Source organism: Canis lupus, chromosome 4 (assembly GCF_011100685.1).
Source record: "Canis lupus familiaris isolate Mischka breed German Shepherd chromosome 4, alternate assembly UU_Cfam_GSD_1.0, whole genome shotgun sequence".
NCBI classification, from domain to species: Eukaryota; Metazoa; Chordata; class Mammalia; order Carnivora; family Canidae; genus Canis; species Canis lupus.
In genome coordinates this window covers 58987764-59008458 of record NC_049225.1, presented here as the reverse complement: position 1 = coordinate 59008458, position 20695 = coordinate 58987764, and the positions used below count along the sequence as shown (strand labels likewise).

At 49.4% G+C, this 20695-nt stretch overlaps 1 protein-coding gene across 4 annotated transcripts in view; it reads right to left on the bottom strand.

Annotated features, from left to right (window-relative positions):
* Positions 1-10221: 10221 nt before the first annotated feature.
* The window catches only part of ANXA6 (annexin A6), a 49068-nt gene continuing 38594 nt past the window's right edge, over positions 10222-20695 (bottom strand). For 3 of the 4 annotated variants that reach the window (XM_038534987.1, XM_038534988.1, XM_038534986.1), the window contains 6 exons: positions 17781-17798; positions 16909-17002; positions 15678-15773; positions 14242-14300; positions 12790-12912; positions 10222-11024 (listed from right to left, as the gene is read on the bottom strand). In XM_038534987.1, the coding sequence (XP_038390915.1) occupies positions 10965-11024; positions 12790-12912; positions 14242-14300; positions 15678-15773; positions 16909-17002; positions 17781-17798 (450 nt within the window). In that variant the 3' untranslated portion in view covers positions 10222-10964. The remainder of the gene's footprint in view (positions 11025-12789; positions 12913-14241; positions 14301-15677; positions 15774-16908; positions 17003-17780; positions 17799-20695) is intronic. The other variant, XM_038534989.1, reaches the window with a different exon arrangement.

Genomic DNA, 20695 nt, shown 5'->3' with positions numbered 1-20695 from the left:
AGGCTCTCCCAAAGACCACTAATTCCTCCTTTGCCAAAGGTGGGGGATTCCAGCCCCCAGGGCCCTCAGGAAACTGCCAGATGCCCAGCCCACATTCTCCACCCCCCATTCCTAATCCATCTGTTTCCATTTAGTGTCTGTGGACTCTCCACAGGGAAGGAAAAGCCCATCCCTTCCCTCTGTGCTGGGTCTCAATTTGGTGTCAAGTGGGGGCCTTAGTGACCTACCCACCAAGAAGCAGCCCAGCTCTACACTAACCAGCTGGTTCTCTGGAGCCTCACTTCCCCCTCTGGAGCTTCAGTGATTCCCCCTGCTGTAAAAAGGGAATAATGAGTCCTGCTGGGCCTGTGTCCTATGGTGGTAATTAAAACAGAGTGATTTGCAGACATCAAAACTATTGAGTACGTTACAAACATAAGATTTTAGTTCATTACCCACAGCAAAGGTGCTTGGGGAGGGGATGGGCTGGCTCTGGATGAGCTGGTGTGAGCTGATGAGCTGACCTTTCTTGATCATTTCAGGTTCTGGAATTTCTTTGTTCTTAACGGCAACTTTATAGACCACTGAGGATACAGGAATGGACAAGTCAGACCCACTTCCTGTCCACTCAGAGGTCACAGACTCTGGGGCTGCCCTGTCTAGTATGGTAGCCATAAGCCACCCATGGCTATTTAAAAATAAATTAGTTAAAATTAAATAAATTAATAACTCAGTTCCTCAGTAATGCTAGCCATATTTCAAATGCTCAGTGGCCACGTGTGGCTATCACCATAGGCTTTACATGTATAGAACATTTCCATCATCACAGAAAATTCTATTGCATAGCATTCCTCTTGGGGCTATAGGCTAACAGGTAATTATAATGAAGTGTGGTAGAGATGTGTTATGACAGGAGGAGCATGGGGAGCTCCAGGGCCTGGTCAGGGGAGCATCTAGTCAGGATCTGGGGATCTGGGAAGTCTTCCTGAGACTTCAGCTGAGAGCTGAAAGCAGCCAAGTAAGAGCACAAGGAAGAGTGTTCTTGGCAAAGGGAATAGAATATGCAAAGAGAGAAAACATTCAGGGAACTGAAAATTGTTCACTCTGAGTGGAGCTTGGAGTTTGAAGCAAGGGGGAAGTAAGAGAGATGGGCCGGGAGAAACAAGCAAGGCCAGGTCACAAGAGGCCATACTCAGTTGAGCAGGGAGTTGGGAGGTGGAGGATAGGAGGTGAGAGATGGGGAGAGTCCACGGAATCCCATCCTCTGCTGCTTCTGCATCCTTCAGATTGGAACTCCATGGGGAATGCTAGAGAGACCTCCTGGCCCAACAGATGAGGAAGTGAAGGCCAGACAGGGGAAGTGCCTTTCCAAGTGAGTAAACAAAGGGACTTCCTGACTCCTGGTCCAGTGCTCTTTCCCACACTGCACTTGGTCCCTTGGTCACACTGGCCACTTCTTAAATGTCCAATAGCCACGTGTGGCAAGTGCCTACCATACCAGACTGTGCAGATATGTCCATCAACACAGAGAGTTCCATAGGACCAGCAGCACCAGTCCTTGAGCTAGATCAGGTGCAAAGGATGATACACTTCCCTGCACAGAGACCCTTTTCTCTGCAGGGAGTAAAAATACATCTCAGCTGACTGCATCAGGTGCTCTGTCTCTGCCCTCTTAACAGCAGCTTGCAGGGCCTCTCTCAGCCATGTCCCCAACGGGGCAGAAACAGGCACTGGGGATGGTGGCAGGACTCGATTTCAGGGAGAAAGATTTTGTCCCTGGCTCCCTGTGGGAAGCCTCCTGGTGGCCTAGGAGGCCATCTGGGTCAACCAGAGCCTTCTGTGGAACTGAAGAATGTCCCTTCCTTGAGGAAACTTTGTTTCAGATTCCTCATCAGTATAGTGTGTAATTCAGCCCTAACGTTCCCAGATTGCAATATTCCCTCTAAATGTGATATTTTTGCTGCACAGGCTACAGTAGTCATCAGATCTCTGTGATTTCACAAAGCCTTGCTTGGACTGGTTCCTGCTCATGACATCTTAAACGGTGGAAGGACTTTGAAGGGCTGAGGAGGCTCAAGGCACTGGACCCACATGAATTGGAATCTCCAGTTAGGAATGCTTGGGGATCCCTGGGTTGGCTGTCTTGCACATCCCGGGGGAAGATCAGCTCTGGGCTCTCTGTACTGAAAAGCTGAGCACAATTAGCTTCTCCCACCTTCTCTCTCACCTCTTCTTCTTCCAGCCATGGAGTCCCTGCAATTGCCTTCCTTATTCAGGCCGTGGGATGGACATCGAGGAGGAAGAGGCCCTTGGACTATGTATCAGAGGAGCTGAGTTTGAGTCCTGGCTCTGCTGTGTGGCCTGGGCAAGTCCCTTCCCCTCTCTGGTCCTCAGCTTCCCTTTCTGTAATGTGAAGGAATCAGACTAGATGATCACTAAGGGACCTTCCATTTTGACACTGGAAGGAAGTCTGAAAGTGCAGAGAAAGGAGAAATCAGGGCAGGCCAAGATGGTCAGGAAATAATAACATTAATAGCTAATATTTAGGATTAACATGTACTAGGCATGATACTAAGGGCTCCTTAAACTGTTTCATGCATATCCTCATCAGAATCCTATGAGATTGGTACGACTGTCCTATGAATGAAGATACTGAGGCTCACAGTGGTTTAAGCCAACAGCTAATACATAGCACACAGCTGGAGCTCAAACTCAGGTCATGTCTGCAGATCTCACCTGGGGGAGATGAGATCCACGCTGGACCTCAAAAGATGGGCGAAATTTGGATATGCACAGGGAACCTCTCACAGGTCCACTCCTTTGTTAACTAATTGCCCAACCCCATCTCTCCCACCCTGACCTCTCTGGTTTCACTGAGATTATGGGAACAGCACTGGGCCAGTCGAATAATAGTCAATATTTACTTAGCAAATGAATGGATATGACTCCATGGGTTTCCCGAATCACCAAGTCTGTTGAATGCTCCCCAAGGGGAGGAATTCCTCATGCCATAGGGACCTAGTCCAGGGCTCTGGGCAGATTTCTGGATCCTACCACAGACCTAAGAAATCATACTTTCTGGGGGGTAGGGCCCTAGAGGCAGCATTTTTAGTAAGCTCTCAGCAGTTATCTTAGTACTTCGTAGTTTGAGGGCCTAAGCTTAATAACTGGGTCTTGCAACTCCAAAGTGAGAATTATTTGCTCTTATTAAAGCAGCCAAGAACTCACTGTCATGGACCAGTGGGAGGTGCCTAGCGTGCTAGTACTTCTTTGGGTCACCCTTGCATCAAATCCATGACTTTTGCAAAAATGCTTTGAGTCTAGAAGCTTCCACTAGGTGCCAGGCCCAGTGCTATTACTAACACTCTGTGGGACATGAGCAGTCCTCTCTGTCCCTCACCTTCCTCATCTGTGAAGAAGGGTCAATTCTTTCCCCACGTACAATCCTGGGAATACCTGTAGGCATAGAAAAAGTGCCCTTTAAGATAATTTCATAAAGAATATCATAGGTCAGGGGTTCATCAATTTTAGCGTCTGCCAGAGTCATCTGATCCATTTAGTCTTGGGTGGGGCCTTAGATCAATGATTTTCAATCCTGGCTGCATGTTAGAATCACCTGAGGAACTTTGTTAAAATAGAGGCTCAGGCCCCACCCCATGCTAATTATATCAGGATCTTCGAGGATGGGGTGTGTGGCCTGGGGTTTTCATTTAAAAGCTCCCCAGGTGATTCAAAGTCATGACTCCTGCTCTCAAAGCTGCCTTTCTAACAGTTGGTTCTGATGCAGGTGGTCCCAGGACCTCACTGTCCTGCTTTTTGTTCCAGGGAAAGTGCCTTTTCAGTACCAGCATCAGAGACCAAGAGGACACCAGATCTTCGAATTGGAGAGAAGAGAGCTCTATCCCACTTTTTGTGGGTCACAAGACATTATACCTAGTGGCTATGAAAGGAAAAATTAAACCTCAAACCAAGTCACTATGAGGAGAGCATGTACATGTAATTCTGTCAGGATCTGAAAAATGGGATTCAGGAATGCATTTTGCAAAATTGTGCTTTCCAAGGAAAGGAAATGAAATGGATACAGGGCAGTATGTTGCAAGCTTCTTGTCAAAGGAAGAAGATCCAAGGACAAATGTTGCAAGACTGTGCTGCTAAAGGAAGTGGCTTTTTTGCTCATTCGATCTAGAACAAAGCTTAGAGTTTATCTTGACCACTCCCTTGGCTGTACAGAAAGGGAAACTAAGGCCCGGGGAGGGCAAGGCATGGGGCCGATGTCAGGTGGGGAGTTGCTGACAGAGTTAGCACTACTGGTCTCCTCTACCACCTCCTGCCTGCTGCCTTTCCTCTAGTCTTCAAGTATCCGCTTCTGGTTTTGCTCCAGGCCCCCAGCCCAACGTCTACACTCACATTCTCTAGAACAGCACCCCAGGTCACACAATGAGACTAAATCTGTGAGCCTGGATCTCCACCTGCCAGATAAGAGGGGTCAAAGCCAGCAGGAGGCTGGGGCAAGCTGGAGAGGAAGGAGCTGAGTCTGATGATGTGGCCTGACCTCAGAAAGGAAGCCTGGTCACCAGGGGGAATTTCCCAGGGGTGAGGTCTCATGTCTATGCAAATAATGCGCTGCGATTAACCTGGACCCCAGGATGGGAGAGAGCCCAGAGGAGATACGATCGGGAGACAGGGAAATGGGGAAGGCAAGTGATGGAGCCTGACAACAGAGCGCCGTGCCGGGCTCCTTGTATGCTGCATCTCATTTTGTCCCTGCACTGGCCTCCTAAGTAGGCCCACTGGGAGCCTGAGGTCCGGTGAGGGGAAGGTACATTTGCCCAAGAGAATGCAGTACAACCCAAGGGGAGACCAGGCCTGGGAGAGCAGTGATGAAGGTGGATTTGGAGCTGCTGCCTGCTGACCAGAGTGACAGTAACAAGGCTAGAGTCAGAGACCTCTAGCAGTTTCATTTTGGGTTTCCATCTCACTCACCTGGGGAGTTTTATCCTGGGGACAGCTAAAGGCAAAATGGAGAGGTAGTGACCCTGACTTCCCTTGGGCAAATCCCTGCACTCAGGCTTCCCAAAACCCTAGGTGGGGTGTCTGGCAGTGGCACCGTTAACCCTTTCACTGCCAGCTTCTGGAACACTTCTAGAAAAGTGAACAGAATGGAGTGGGGGCTTTTGAAGGAAAATCTCTCCCTCTGGCCTCTTTACATTTCACTCACGTGGAGCCTCACTATTCCAGGAGGACTTCCTCGGGGATTTTGTTCCTTTAAGGCTGATCCCCCACTTACAGCCTGGTTTTCTGAGGAGCTGGTCTCGCCTCCTCAGAGCAGGGCTGCAAGTAGGAGCAGAGCTCAAGCCAGAGCAGTTGGGGGCAAAGTCTGCCCTCCATAGAGCCTGGTTGTTCGTTCTCCTATTGAAGAATGCACATGAGAGCAGGCAGGCCGCTGATTTCTGGAATTGTGTGCTATACACTAAGGCTGTGTGCCAAGAAAAGTATGAGTGTATACACGCCCTCAGTGAGTGAGTGAGGAGCAAGTCTAGATACTTGGGTGAAGTTTCCTGTATGGCCAGTAGTACGTAGATGGACGACAGTATCTGTATTTCTGAGCAGTCTATTTGTGGGTCCAATCATTTTATTTTGCCCCACGTGGTCCACAGTGTGCATTTCTGTGTGTGTGTTACCAGCAGTGTGCTTCTGATCCTAAATATACATAGTGTGTCCCCGTGGGTATGGCTGGCAGTGATTTGGAATTCTGCGTATGTGACAAACAGTATTTATGGGCTCTGAGTGGACACAAGATGTGTGGGAGAACAGAATTACTAGCTCAGCACAGGCTTGGGATCTCTAGGTTCATTCCTCCCCTTCCCTGCTCACCCATCAGGCCCTCCTGTCCCTGCCCATGGCTATCTCCAGGTCAAGGTCCATGGCCATCCCAATGGAGTAGTCACTAGGCAGTTCTGACTACAGTTGGCAGCACAATAGGCAGATGGTGGTAGCTGGGAGGGAGGGGTGAGTCCATCCCACAGAAGGAAATGCATGTTCCGGAAACTGCTACAACAGCTGGGCTCGGGGGAAGGGCTCATTCTCAGATGGCTCTGGTTTAGGGCTTCTTTAATTCTTACCTGAAAGGTGGGTACCAGAAGCCTCTGGCCTCACATTCGGCTTTTAAAAGCACTTCCTGCCTTTGGGTCCCCAGGTAATGACATCTGGTTTTGTAGAACTGCCTCCCTTTCCAATTCCCCACGGCAGATAGGGCGGCTTGCTTGGTTTCTCACACCCCCCAAGTCTTTCTTCTCTTTTCTCCATGTCTGCTTTTTCTACCCTGGCTCATACCCTCATCCCTCCATTTCTGGGGAACACTGCAAGCTTATGCAATGGTCTCCCAGCCAGTTTCCTTCTCCACGCTGGCCACAGAGATGTCTTTCTAAAGGACATTTCTACTCACACTGCTCTTATCCCTTGCACCTTTGAGGCTGGCCGGGGCCTGGAGGGTAAGGTCCACACTCTAGCCTGGCCTCTGTGACCCTCCCAGTCAGCGTCCTCATACACTGCATGTGGGGTCCAAGGCCCCCAAGGGCACTTCCCATCGCCTCCACTTCCCACCTCCTTGCTTTTGCTCCCACTGGAGCCTCTGCCTGGAACTCCTTCCTCCTTCAATATCCTTTACTATTGAAAGCTTCTTTCCTCATCTTTGAGGTGTCTCCCACAAGCCCCTTTTCCAAGGATCCCATTTCAGTCCTTCTCTGGTTATGTGGCCTTTGCCTGAGGTACCCCTTGCTATGTACCTTGGTTGTATTTTTCTCATTGTCTTCTTTCCCAACTTAGCTCCTGAGGGGTAAGGAACACAGTGTAGGGACTCAGTGGTCATCAGAGGTTGTTGAAAGAGACTCCCCCTCCGAGTCCATCTCCTCTAGGAAATGGGATCCAGCCTATGTATTAATACCAAAGAGTTGGTATTTACGGGATTCTCATTATGTCCCAGATAGTGTGATCAGAGGCATACATGCATCACCCTATTTAATCTTCAGAAAACCTTGTGAATGTGATTCCCATTTTTCAGATGAGGATATCAATGCATAGAGAGGACAAGCGACCTATCCACTTCTAAGTGGTTGGCCAGGATCCCATTCCAGACGGCCTGCCTGCCTCCATAGATTAACTGCTGAGTAGAAGGCTCAGTTAGGAACTAGAATTTCCTGCCTGTCTAACTCAGCTGTAAAGTGGGGAAATCTGCGTGGGGAAAGCTGGGGTCTGAGAGGCTGGCTAGAAACACCGATTTGCTGCTTTTGGGTTCTGAAATTCGGGTTGGGCAATTTGCCACTTCTCCCTCACGTTCTCAGTGCAATCTGGCTTCCGTTAATCAAGAAGAAGAGGAGGAGGAGGAGGAGGAGATGTCTATAGCAGAGTGGGGTCAGGAGACCCAGGCACTAATGCCGGATCTAGCCTTTAGCAATCCCATGGTTAATTTTCAAACTCATGAAACAGGAGCCTTGGTTTGGATGAGCTCTCAGACCATTTCCAGCTCACCCCATGATGTGTCACCTGTACCTTCGGGCAGTCTGCTTCACCACTTGGTCCCTCGGCCTTGTCATTAGGAGAATAAGGGTGATTGTCCCTGTGCTGCTGTTAAGAAAGTAGTAGCTGTGGAGGATAAGCTACTCCCACAGGATTCCTGGTCTTACTGGTTGCTCTCAACAAAGCCCGGGGCACAGTAAATGTTAGGGGGCTTCCAACAGCCAGCAGTCCTACTGCTACTCTCTCAACAGCTGGAAATGCAGCTGTAGCAGTTCCCACAACCCTCTCCCAGCCAGTCAACCTGGAACATTTCCTTGTGGCCCCAAAGTCCCAGGCTGGAGCATCGGGAGGAGGGTTCACCCTGAAGGGAGAATGCAGGAGTGGAAGTCAGGAGCCAGAGGTGAGGCTGCCGGAGGGAGAAGCCCTGGGCCAGGGCAAGAAGGGAGGCTGGGGGAGAAGGTTGGGGTGGGCAGGACTGCGGGGTGCCATCCCTGTCTGAGGCAGAAGCCCCAGACTTGGGCAAGAAGGGAAGCTGGGGGAGGTCGGGGTGGACAGGACTGCGGGGTGCTATCCCTGTCTGAGGGAGAAGCCCCAGGCCGGGGCAAGAAGCCAGGTTGGGGGAGAAGGTTGAGGTGGGCAGGACTGCGAGGTGCCAGCCCTGTCTGCCTGTGGAAATGCCAAGTGCCCTGGGGCCAGCTGCTTCCTCTGTGACTGTTGTCTGTCAGAGTCATCTGTAAGTGGGAGAGGGAGGTGAGACTTCCCGAGGGCCCCTTCCACACGTAGAACATCACCACCATCCTCCTTTTCTCCCGCTTTGAGACAGTGGTGGTTTGGGTTTCTGCTTTCTCTTTCCTTTTAGTTTTAATTTAGTCCCTGCCACTTCTCTCTGTTGAACTGGGGCCACAGAAGCCATCTCCGGTGTCACTTAGCACCGTGTTCTGGAGAAGGCTGGGTGGCAGGGACACTCACACATCAGCTCTTGAAGATCAGGACCCGACAGTCTAACTCATTACGTCCTTAGCATCAGGCCTGGGGGAGGCATCCGGTCAGTATAAGCTGCCTGAGTACCTGAGCTTCGGAACATCGGCTGCTCCCTCCTCTACCGCAGCTCCAAGGAAAAAGTGTCATCTGTTCTGCAGGCACTTGGGTCCTAAGTGAGATTGTTACAACAGCCTCCCAACTGGCCATGCTCCCTTTACACGTTTTTTTCAAGTGCGTGGCTAGACGTATACCTTCCCCATCCAGAACTTCCAAAGGTGCCCCCTGCATGGTAAGAGAAAATCCTGACAGCCCCTGTATTTGGATACAAACCCTCATTTCTAATCTCATCTGCCTCGACCCCACACCCTCTGAGAGTCTCCCTCCCACTGAGGCCGATCCCAGATTGCAATCCGCCTTAACTGAAATGTGAAAACTGCACATTGAGGAATTAGAACAGTCTTGTACTAAGTGTACTTGGTGAAGCACTCCGTTTGAACTCTCATTCCTGGTTTCTTGGAATTCTAGAAACCCCAGGGCTCTCTGCTTGTGTGCTCCCCTTGGCCTCAGGGGGCCTCCCCCACATCTATTCTCTGGGATCCTATCACTCTTTCCGTTCCACCCCAGAGCTATTTTTTCCCTTGGCACGTATTTTTAAGGCACTTCCTTGTTTGTCTTTGGATGACTTCTGTCATCAGACAGCTGACTTCTTGACGACAGAGCTCAGAAACCATCTTGGGATCCACTTATTAGCTCCTAAAGGCTGGTGGTGCTGACAGCTGATTGTAGGCAGGGCTGTCCCCTGCTGAGCACTCCAGGTATCACCTCACTTCCTCCTCAAAGGCTAGGAGATGAGTGGAACTGGAGGCTCAGACATGCCACACTCAAGATCATTTAGTGGCAAACGTCTGACTCCACAGCTAGCTCTTAACTGCTTTGTTAATTTATCTTTTGGTAACAGTTACATTAAGTTGGGTAAATCCCCCAAAAAGCTCCCAATGGACCCTCCTGGTATTTGGGCTCACAGCCTGGTGGAGGGAAGAAGTGGAGGACAGAATAAGGTAAACCGTCTTGCTTTCAGCCTCATTATGGCAGAGATGAAGACAGGGCTCCTTAAAGCTGTTGGATCCAACCCCTCACTGTACAAATGTAGAAACTGAGGCCCAGTGAGGGCAGTGGCTGGCCCAAGGTCACACAAGTTTCCCAAACCCCGTGTTCCCTGCACAGCTACTATACTAGACACACTGATTTGCCAAAGTAGGTCAGGCCAGTCAGGATAGGGAGCAGGGCCCTCCAGCCGGCCCACACCCTCATGCCACAGTCGCCCAACAGCTTCAGACCTGAGTCTCAGAGCAGAAACACAGCTCACGGAAGGGAGAAGCTGCAGTGGAGCCTGCTGCTTATCAGTGATCTTCACAAAGTAGAAACTTTCCACGGGCCTCCCCAGATCACGATCACATCTGGTGCCCTTGAAGAGCTCAAAAGAGGAAGTTTGGGTTTGGTTACAATGGATGAAGAACGCACAGAGAAATATCTAGGCAGCAGAGGGAGGAGAGGGGACTTAGGATCTGGAGGGGCCTGGGCCAGTCTGCTCAGGATGAATGTGAGCTCAGACTCTCACTCGGGGTTCCCAGGCCAAGAGTATGAGGCTAGAACTCACTCCTGGGTAGGTGAATGCCTCAGGCTCTAATGAGGACAATCCAGGCTGCGAGTCTAAGTAAAAAACACAGATCCCCATTGGAAATCTGCTTCTGTGTCTGTATGTCTGTTTTTATTTAAAGTGGGAAGTGGAAAGGGAATGATTTGGGGACGCCGCCTACAATGTCAATGTGAAAAGAGAAAGTCGACATCCTTTAGTCCAACTCTCTCATTTTGTAGATAAGAAAGTAGAGACTCAGGGAGGGAAAGACATTGGCAGGACGCTAGAAAGCGCATGCGTGGCAGGTGCAAATTTGAACCCAGGTATCCAGATTCCTGGTTCTGTCTCTCAAACAAAAACCTGAATGGGGGTGGGTGGTGAAACTGTGGGAGGCCTGGCAATTGGCCGGAAGACATTAACCCGCCCCTCCCCTCCCCTCCCCGAGAACACTCAGTGGGCACCACACCCCACCATTCAAAGCACACACTCCACTCATTTCACAGACAGAGGCTCAGTATGTTTACGATTCGACAAAGCCCGAACCAGGGCAGTGGCTGCAGCAAGGGATGGAAGCCGGGATGAGCTGAGGAGGAGGAAGATGGGGAGTGGAGATGGATGGGATTTGTGGCTACGGTTCTTCAGCTGCTCACACGTGAGCAGGAGTGACCGTGCTGGGCCTTCAGTGGCCCGTGGGAGGGGAGCCTTCCCTAAACCCCAGTTGAAGACAAGAGCCCACCCCTGATCCCCTCCCCCCACCCCGTCCCTCCCTTAGTCTCCGGAGCGATCAGGCTTGGCCAGGCGGCTGGTGCTGCTGACCGCTTCTTGGCAGAGGTGCTGGCCAAAGCTGGTGGCCCTAGTCCTCGCCTCCACAGATGGCCAGCAAGGCCTTCAGGAAGTCTCCAGAGGTGTCACCCTGGGAGGAGCAGAGGGAGAACGGTGAGTGAAAACAATCCCAATGGCCTCAACACCCCTTCCTCCTAGCTGCTGTTAGCCTCATGTCTCCCAAACACAGAAATATGACTATATCCCTTCTGTGGCTCCCCCACTATCCTCAGGAAAATGGTTTTTTTGTGGTCTGGCTTCACCCCCAGCCCCCGCTTCTGGAAGTGTCTTGGTTCATCTTCCTATTTTAATACCTACCTCTCCTTTATCCTGTACGCTGCCCTCTGTACTCCCCCCAGATCCTGCCTGCCCTTTGATGCCCCCTCCTCTGGGAAGCGTTCTTGCTCTTGGTTCTTGCCTTCCTCCTCCCACATGTGTGAACAAGACCCCTCATTTATTTATTTATTTATTTATTTTTTTTTTTTTTTAAGACCCCTCATTTAAACAAATGCTATGGAGCACTTGCTGAGCCCCAGGCCCTTGCAGGAATTTATGTGAACAGCACTGTCTCTATGACACATCATAATGCCTGGCCGACAGTCGAACTATGGGAGGCCAGACTCTCCCTCCCTTTAGAGAGGTTCCTGTCATTTTTATCATCTATGCTGTTTTTCCTTTCTTTTGTAGTTTTTGGTATTTGATTTCAAAAATGAGTATTATAAACAACATAAGTCCAAGGAAAGATTATACGATAAAAATCTCCCATCCCTGACCCCCTTCTCCCCAAAGGAAGAGAGAGACATGGTCACTAGTTTCTTATCTGGGTTTCCAGCAAGAGTCTGTGCATGTACTAATAAGCATAGGCATTGGATGTCCCTTTTCTACACACATGGACACACAGCATTCACACTCTTCTGGGCCATATTTTTTTGACTTAGGGAACATCCCAAATCAGCAGATAGAGCCTCCTTATACTTCGTCATGGTTGTATTGTATCCTATCTTATGGATGTACCCACACTGTCCTTAACCAGTTCTGTACGGAAAGCTTCCAGTCTTTTGCTACTATAAACAAGCTGGCATAAATATTCTCCTCCACATCTGTGGGAAGTAGGATCAGTTCCCATATGCAGAATCACCAAGTTCAAAGTGTATACATTTAAAATTTTGAAAACTGCCAAACTACCCTCCAAAGATGTGCTACAAGCGTACATCCCCACCAAGTCTGTGTGAGGTTGCTGTGAGATCTCCCACAGTCTTGTCAACCAAGCACAGTATCAAACCTTAAGATCTTGGCCAACCTCGAAGACTAAAGAAAACAAACCGGCCCCGTAAGTGAAAGATGTCAGACACAAAAGATCACATATCACGTGATTCTATTTCTATGAAATACTCAGAAAAAGCAAATCTATAGAGATAGAAAGCCACCCGATGGGTGCCTTGGGCAGGGGTGGAAATAAGTAAGCAGATACAAGGGACCTTAGTGGGGTGATGGAAATGTTCTAAACTCATTAAGTTTACTAAAAAAAATATTGAATGCACCTTAAAGCAAGTGAACTTTATGGTACATAAATAATGCTTTAATAAAGTTGTCTTTTAAAAACAAAAAAATGGGCTATTTTATATAGAAATCCTTCATTATAATAAACCTTTGAGTCAAAAAAATAAATAAACCTTTGAGTCATGTGGAATTTATTTTGGTATATACAATGAAGTATGTCTTTATCAACATCCTGGGTGTTCTCAGAGAGAACTCATTGAGGAAAAGACTGTGGGACTAGAAAGGACTTATAATCCCATGGTCAGGGATCTGACACTCACACCCTCCCCCACCCATCCCTAGCCCTTCCCCCTTACTTCAATGGCTTGGTGGAGAGACTTGTCATATTTCTCAATGAACTCCCGCCGAATGTTGAGCAGGTCAATCTCACTCCGGGAGACCATGATCCTGGTGAGGGTCTTGTCATCTGTGCCAGCACCCTGGTGGAACCAGGTGAGAGGGAGACACAGGGCAGGAGGAGGAATAGGGTCATGTCAGGCAAGAACTCAACTCAGGCCATCTGCTTCTCTTCATTTTCCCTCCTAAACCAGTGTTCTGTCTTCCAAAAATAGTCCTGACTCAGATTCCACTGTGCCTAGGGCTGGCCGGACAGGCAAAAACAACCTGTATGAGTTGAATGGTGTGCTGCCAAAACTCACATCCACCTGGAACCTTGCAATGTGACCTAATTTGGAAATGGGGTCTTTGCACATGTAATGAGTTGAGGGCACGCTGGATGAGGGTGTGCCGCAGATCCAACAACTGGTGTCCTTGTAAGAAGAGGACACATGGGTATATACACAGAGAAGACCATGTGAAGATAAAGGCAGAGCCTGAGGGACGCATCGATAAGCCAGGATTCCTGGCAACCACCAGGAGTTGGGAGAGACACATGGGAGGGTTTTCCCTTCAGAGCCTCCAAAAGGAACCTAACGCCTTCATTTTTGACATCTGGCCTCCTGAACCACGAGAAAATAAAATTTCCATCATCACTCAATCTGTGGTAATTTGTTAAAGCAGCCCTGAGCAACTCACAGGGGGCCCAAGAAGCAGGCACAGGACGTGGAATGCGTAGGAAGCCAGGGCCTACTTCTGCCCCGAGGGATCTCAGGAACACCAGCTTAGGAGTCAAAGCTGGCATATGGTGAGTGCTCAATAAATGGCCGTCATGTTTGGTGACTGCAGGCTGAGAGGCGTCTCAGGCTCACTCCCACCAAATAGCCTGCCCAGCAGGCTGAGACTCTGTTAGCTGGGCAGAGAAGGTGACCAGAGTGGCCTGGGTTTTCAGGAAGCCAGGGCTGGTCCCAGAGTCCAGCACTGGCCACCTCTGTGATCATATGTCACAGGAGACACTGTGCCACCTGCTAGACAGTGAGCTCCGAGGAGGCAGAGACAGAGTCTCTCCCAGAGCAAGGTTCTCCACCTCGGCATTTGGGGCCATCTCCTTCTTTGTGGCAGGGATCCTTCCTATGCATTATAGGATGTCGAGTGGCACCCCCACTCTCATCCCTCCAGATGCCAGCAGCAACACTCCCCAAGTACTGGAGACCACAATGCATCTGAGTATTGCCAAATGTTCCCCAGGGGACAAGATCACCCTCCAGATGAGAACTCCTATCCTAGAACCAGACACAGGGCAGACGCTGATAAACATCAAGTGGGTGGAAACAGTTGCCACCAGTCCTGACCGGGATGGGGGGGGCCTGTGCACATCTAGGTTTGTGGGTGGGCAGAAGCGCTGAAGGGGAAGAGACAAGCAAATTGTTTACCTTCATGGACTTGTAAAGTTTGTCAGCAAAGAAGAGAGGCTTGTTCTTGACACTTTGAACTGGTAGGAAGAGAGAGACACAGGACAGTTGGTCAGGGGTGGGCTGCCCAGACACTGGGCGGGGCTGTGTTCTCCCCCTCCTCTCCCGAGGCCTGGGCCTGGGCCTGCAGGTCACGCCAACCCCTGGGTCATACTCAAGCCTTCATTCCCCGTTCCCGATGCCACCTCCTCTGGCTCATCCCTCTCCCTGGGTGGCAACTCACTTCCTGCTAAGGGGCCTGCAGCTAGCCGAGGTTGGTGGAGGACTCAAAGGGAAGAAGACCCTCATCAACCCAAGGCATGGCGCCTCAAACTTCTAAGTGCCTCAGAATCACCAGAGAACTTGTTTAAAACTCGGATTTTAGGCACTGCCCTAACTCAGATCCAAGAAATATTTTAAGCAGTGGTTCTCAAAGCACAGTTCCTGGACAGCTCCGGCAGCAGTGTCTGGGAACCCAGCAGAAATGCAAATTCTCATGACCCACCCTAGATGTGCTAAGACTGCGACCCTGAAGGGGTGACCAGACTGTCCCACTCTGCCTGGGATATTCCTGGTTTTAGTACAAACCAGAATGACTGGTCCCTACTCTGCTGCAGCCTCATTTTGGAGAACTACTGATTTAGAGGAAGACTGTGTCAGAGAATGACTGTCTGCTGGTGTGATTTAAGGCACTGGGCCTAGCCCTGGGTGGGTGTTACCCCAGAGCTTGCACACTCTGGCTGCGCTGGCAGCCTCTGCTCCCCACTCACCCCCCACCCCAGACAATGTCTGCCTGACTACACCAGTCCCAGTCCCTTCTCAAGGCCTAGGGGGCTCTAGCCCTCAACAGCTGCTGGATATCAAGGCTCTGGGGCCCACACAGGCAGCTCAAGGAGAAGGAGTCAGAAACCAGTACCGGAAAGCCAGAGTGACCCTGGATATAAAAGTATCTCTGTGAGGGGGGCAGGGGGCAAGAGGTTGGAGTTGCATACCCCAAATGCATGGTCACTTGAGATATGGGTCATGCACCAGCTTGGGAACCCATGGGAAAGGTCACATCATACACCAACCCTCCTAACTCCTCATGTACTGTGTGTGTGTGTGTGTGTGTGTGTGTGTTTGTGTGTGTGTGTACACACCCTAGTCCTGCAGAACACTGTGCCCTATTCACCCTGCCACTGTCCTACCCAGGGAGAGCTGTTCTATCATCCTACCCTGCAGCCTGGAACAAGGCCTCACACTAATCCTGCCAACCAAGCATTGGCAGGACCCCCCTACGGCGCTTGGGTTTATTCTCTAGTACTAGGAGCTTAGGAAACGGCCAAGGCCACACTTGCCCAGGGACTCTGGCCACATTCCCAGTGCCCCCAGCCCTTTCCCGGGATATCCATCCCCTTCCCTCAGTCCCCATAAGTTACCGATGGCCACAAACACGTCCCTGACATCCCCGGACATCTCCTTCTTGATGGTATGCTCCACGTCATAGTTGGTCATCTTGACAAACTCCTGGAAGACTAGCCCCCAGAGAAGCCCCGCAGGTGGGGGGGTGAGCTTCAGTTTTGAGGGTGGGGAGATATTGCCCCTTCCCTGCCCACCCAGCTCCCCTCCCAAGGCATGCCCCTGAAAAGGAGAAACAGACGGCAGGTATGGCTGTAGCCCAGGCCCAAGTGCACTGGGCAGGATCGTTGTGGGAGGGAAATTCTGACCTCAAGGCTGCCTTGGGCTCAGAGCCAAATCTGCGTCAAGTCGGATGCTGCCCCAGAGCCTCAGATGAGTTCTAGGAACCTGGGCTGGGGTAGCAAAACCTGAGCTTGGTTCCTAGTCAAGGCTCTGTCCGGAGCCCACTGAATGACCTTGGGAAAACTCCTCCCCCCTTCTGGGCCTTGCCTTCCTCCTGTGTCAGGTTAGGATGGAGATTAATGTAAATAATCGGAAGGACACAGAAAATTACTATGTGCCAGGCATTATGCTAAGTCCTCTTCATGCATTATATTTTTTTTGTATCTCTACAACAATCACATAAGGTAGGAGTATAATCCCAATTGACATATAAGGCAATTAAGGCACAGATATTCACAAACTTGCCCAAAGTGATATAGCCGATGAATGGGAGATTCAAATTAGGGCAATTCAGCTCCCAAGTCTGTTCTTTCAGCCACTATGCTAAAGCCCCTTAAGTATTTTATAGGGCACTTCCTGAGCACCTAATGTCAGGGCCACCATATACAGGTTCACCCTGTGCAGGGTTCAAAGACTTGTCTGTGGTCCTTGTGCCATCAGCACCCCTCATTGCTTTGTTCCTGGCAGACATTATCAAAGGGCCGTGACACTGAACCTCTGAATCCTCAGCACATCATTGGAAGGAGCCACCACCAATCTGCTGGAGTGGCCTTGGAGGTGACAGCCACCTGTCATCCTGTATCCCAGGCATCCCACCTGCTTCTCTAAGGAGGTGAGGGGAGTTGGCCTGAGGGTGAATGTTAGAAGTAGAACCGGGACCAAACTCCCCACCAGCCACAATATTCCATTGCTGGGGTGAGGAATGGCTGGGTGGACACCTGGCTCCTCTTGTCATAGAAAGCTAAGAGGCTCCCATCAGATTGGGGCATCTTCCTGCTGCATTGGGAAGGGGAGGGACTGAGACCTCACCTCTCCGGAGGTGTGGATAGCTACGCGTGCACAGGATCGTCATGAAACGCGTCTCCAGGGAAGTTTTGTCTCCACTGGGTGTGTCTGCTATTTCCTGCAGATCCCAGATGGGAAGGATTTGGGAGGGAAGATACCAGAAAGCCTTGGTTATTATTCACCTTCACGTCTTCGCCTAGGCCGAGGGCGGTTAGAAGCTGGGCCAACCCACCTCAGGAGGCTGACATTGGCCCCTTCATTCCTCAGCCTCCACATCCCCTCCTCCAATTCCCAGGAACCCTCTGGACTGACACAGAGGGGCTGAGCAGGAGGCACTTCCACTCTGACCTCAGGACCTCGAGACTGGGGCCCCAGGGAGGGCAAACGGCAGTGGGCAAGGGGACTCGGTAGTCTTCCTTCCTTAAGCCCCTTCTGAAAGCCTCTCTGAGGAAGTGTTCCTGCCCACGTGCAAGCAAATAGCCTAGCCAGTGTTTCCCCAAGTGCGGTCAGCGAGCAAACATAGTGTAACACACCACATACACGTGTTTCCACAATGATCTTCCAGCCAGCTACTAGTTCCATTTATATCAACATTAAATTTCCCTTGAAAAGAATTCATTTTGGATTAAAAGGGGTTCGTTTAAAGAAAAATACTCACAGCTGGTGGTATGTAGCACAAATCATATGGGAGGTAAGTGGCTGAAATTTGGGAAACACTTGCCTGGCCCATTTTTTACCCAGTGGGGCTCTTAAGAGGCCCTGAAAGGGAGAGAGAGAACCTATGGGCAAGCCCCCCAACCACTGCCTGACTGGCCACTCAGCCCGCCCAGAGCCACAGCCATTCAGCCCTCACTCGGAGAAGCCATGAAAATCCCCATGAAGAACAGGACACTCACCAAGATCTCAGCAGCCACCTGAGAGTGGGGAGGAGAGAGAGGAGGGAAGAGAGGGAAGGCTTGAGTCAGAGGAGGCAGAGAAGATCGGGAGAGGGTGGCTCTGGGGCCCTGGGTGCAAGGGCAGGGACCTAGCTGGGGGTTGCGGGGGGTGGGGGTGGGCAGTGGGCAAGGAGGAGGGAAACACCTTTCCCTTATCTTTAAGTTGGAGCTCCAAATGAGGATAGGACTGGGAATTAACTTTAAAGTGTTTGCCTGAGGGGGGTGAGGAGGACACAGAACAGGGCACTGTACCTGTCACTCCCGGCCACCCAGGGCGACTCCGGCCCTTAGCCTTCCTGTCTCCAAAGAGCCGCCCAGAAGTTGGAGCAAGAGAAGCGCTGAATCCCCTACACCCTTTACCATAAGGAGTCTGAGACTCATTATTTTACCCCCTCATGTTACAGGTGGGAGAGACAGGGAAGCTGAGGCTGGGAGGGAGGGGGGCCTACAGCCAAAATCAGGTGGGAAAAGCCAGCTGTCTAGTCATTCTACAAGGGTGACTTGATCACTGCATTATGCTGAGTCATTCGGACACTATTCAGTTAGACAAGGAGCAGTGCCCTGGAGTGTCAGGGAGCAAAACACAGCCAGCCTTGTGTGCCCCAGACTGGGTTTTGCCTTTGCCTGTTCCCCTGAAACCCCATGGACTACTTGATTCTATTGGGCAGATCCAAACCATCCTCTTTACAAACTTCACAATAGCCTGGGCTTTAGAAACTTCTTTTCGTTATATAAATTGGCAATGTCTTTCGACATTTTAAATGCATGTGACATTTGATCAAGTAATTACATTGCTAACAATGTACCTTTACTGATATATTAGCCAAAGCCTTTGAAGATACAATACTAGGGTGTTTACTGCAGCATTCTTTGTAATAGAGAAAAAATGGAAACTACTAGTAGATGATTTGTTAAACAGACTATGGTTATCCAATAATGGAAATCCACACAGCTATTAGAAAGAATGAGACTGGTCTACAGTGCTGATAAGGAGAGTCTCCCTTTAAATTAAGCAAAAAAGTGAAGTATAGCATAGTGTTTCTAACAGTGTTCCTTTTATCTAGATAAGAAAAGGTAAAATAACACTCACTCATACTTATTTGCAGGGAAGTCATGCTAGAGGTCTGGTCAATGTCATGGACAGAGGTTACCTTTGAGGAGAAGGGCTGGGAAAGCTTTTGCATTTTATTTTTCTTAAAGTTTTCAGTTTACATTTTCTCAACACACAAATATGTTCTTTTTATGTTTTATTTTAATGTCAAATAGGAGTTATCAGGGCCACTGGGATCATGGGATATTTCTGGTTTTTATTCATCCCTGTTTATATTAAAAACCTAGTTGAAACTTGAACATATCACGGTAAGTGAAATAAGCCAGTTACAAATGGGTAAATATTATATGATTGCAACTACACATGGTGCCTAGCATAGTCAGACTCAGAGATAGAAGGTAGAATGGTGGTTGCCAGGGGCTGGGGGAGGAGGATGGGCAGTTACGGTTTGATGAGTACACAGTTTCAGTTTTACAAGATGAAAAGAGTTCTGGAGATGGATGGTGGTGATCGTTGCACAATGTGGATGTGCTTGACGTCACTAAACTATACACACTTAAAAATGGTTGAGATGGCACATTTTACTATGTGTCAGGCTCTGTTATGTGTCATGTGCATTTTACCACAATTTTTAAAAAGTGAGGCTAAAAAATACCTGGTATGTATGCGTGTATGTGTATATATATATATGATTTTTTTTTTTTTAAAGAAAGGGAGATATTTTAAAAATCAAACAAAACGGGCACCTGGGTGGCTGAGTCAGTTAAGCATCTGACTCTTGATTTTAGCTCAGGTCATAATCTCAGGGTCATGAGATCAGGCCCTATATCAGGCTCCAAGTTGGGTGTGGAGCCTGCTTAAGATTCTCTCCTACCACATCACACCAGTCAGAATGGCTTAAATGAACAAGTCAGGAAACAAGAGATATTGGCAAGGATGCAGAGGAAGGGGAGCCCTTTTATACTGTTGGTGGAAATGCAAGCTGGTGCAGACACTCTGGAAAACAGTATGGAGGTTCCTCAAAAGTTGAAAATAGAGCTATCCTACGACCCAGCAATTGCACCACTAGGTATTTCCCCTAAAGACACAAATGTAGTGATCTGAAGGGGCACCTGCATCCCAATGTCTATAGCAGCAATGTCCACAACAGCCAAACTATGGAAAGAGCCCAGATGTCAATTGACGGATGGATAAAGAAGATGTGGTGTGTGTATACACAGACACACACACACACACACACACACACACACAGTGGAATACTACTCAGCCATCAGAAAATGAAATATTGCCATTTGCAACAGTATGGATGGAACTAGAGGGTATTATGCTAAGTGAAATAAGCCAATCAGAGAAAGACAATTACCATATGATCTCACTCATGTGGAATTTGAGAAACAAAACAGAGGATCATGGGGGAATGGAGGGCAAAGTAAAACAAGACAAAAATCAGAGAGAGAGAGACAAACCATGAGATTCTTAATCATAGGAAACAAACGGTTGCTGGAGGGGAGAGGGATGGGGGATGGGGTAACTGGGTGATAGACATTAAGGAGGGTACGTGATGTAATGAGCACTGGGTATTATGTAAGACTAATGAATCACTGACCTCTAGCTCTGAAACCAGTAATACATTATATGTTAATTGAATTTAAATACAATTTTTAAAAATGCAAAAAAACCCACCCCTTCTCTCCCTCTGCCCCTCCCCTTTTCTCTAACTCTCTTTCTCCTCCTCAACAAAAATCAAATCAAAAAGAATCTAACACGTCTTCTTCATTTATTTGGGTCAGAGAACCCCAGACACATTTTTTTCAAAACATCTTTA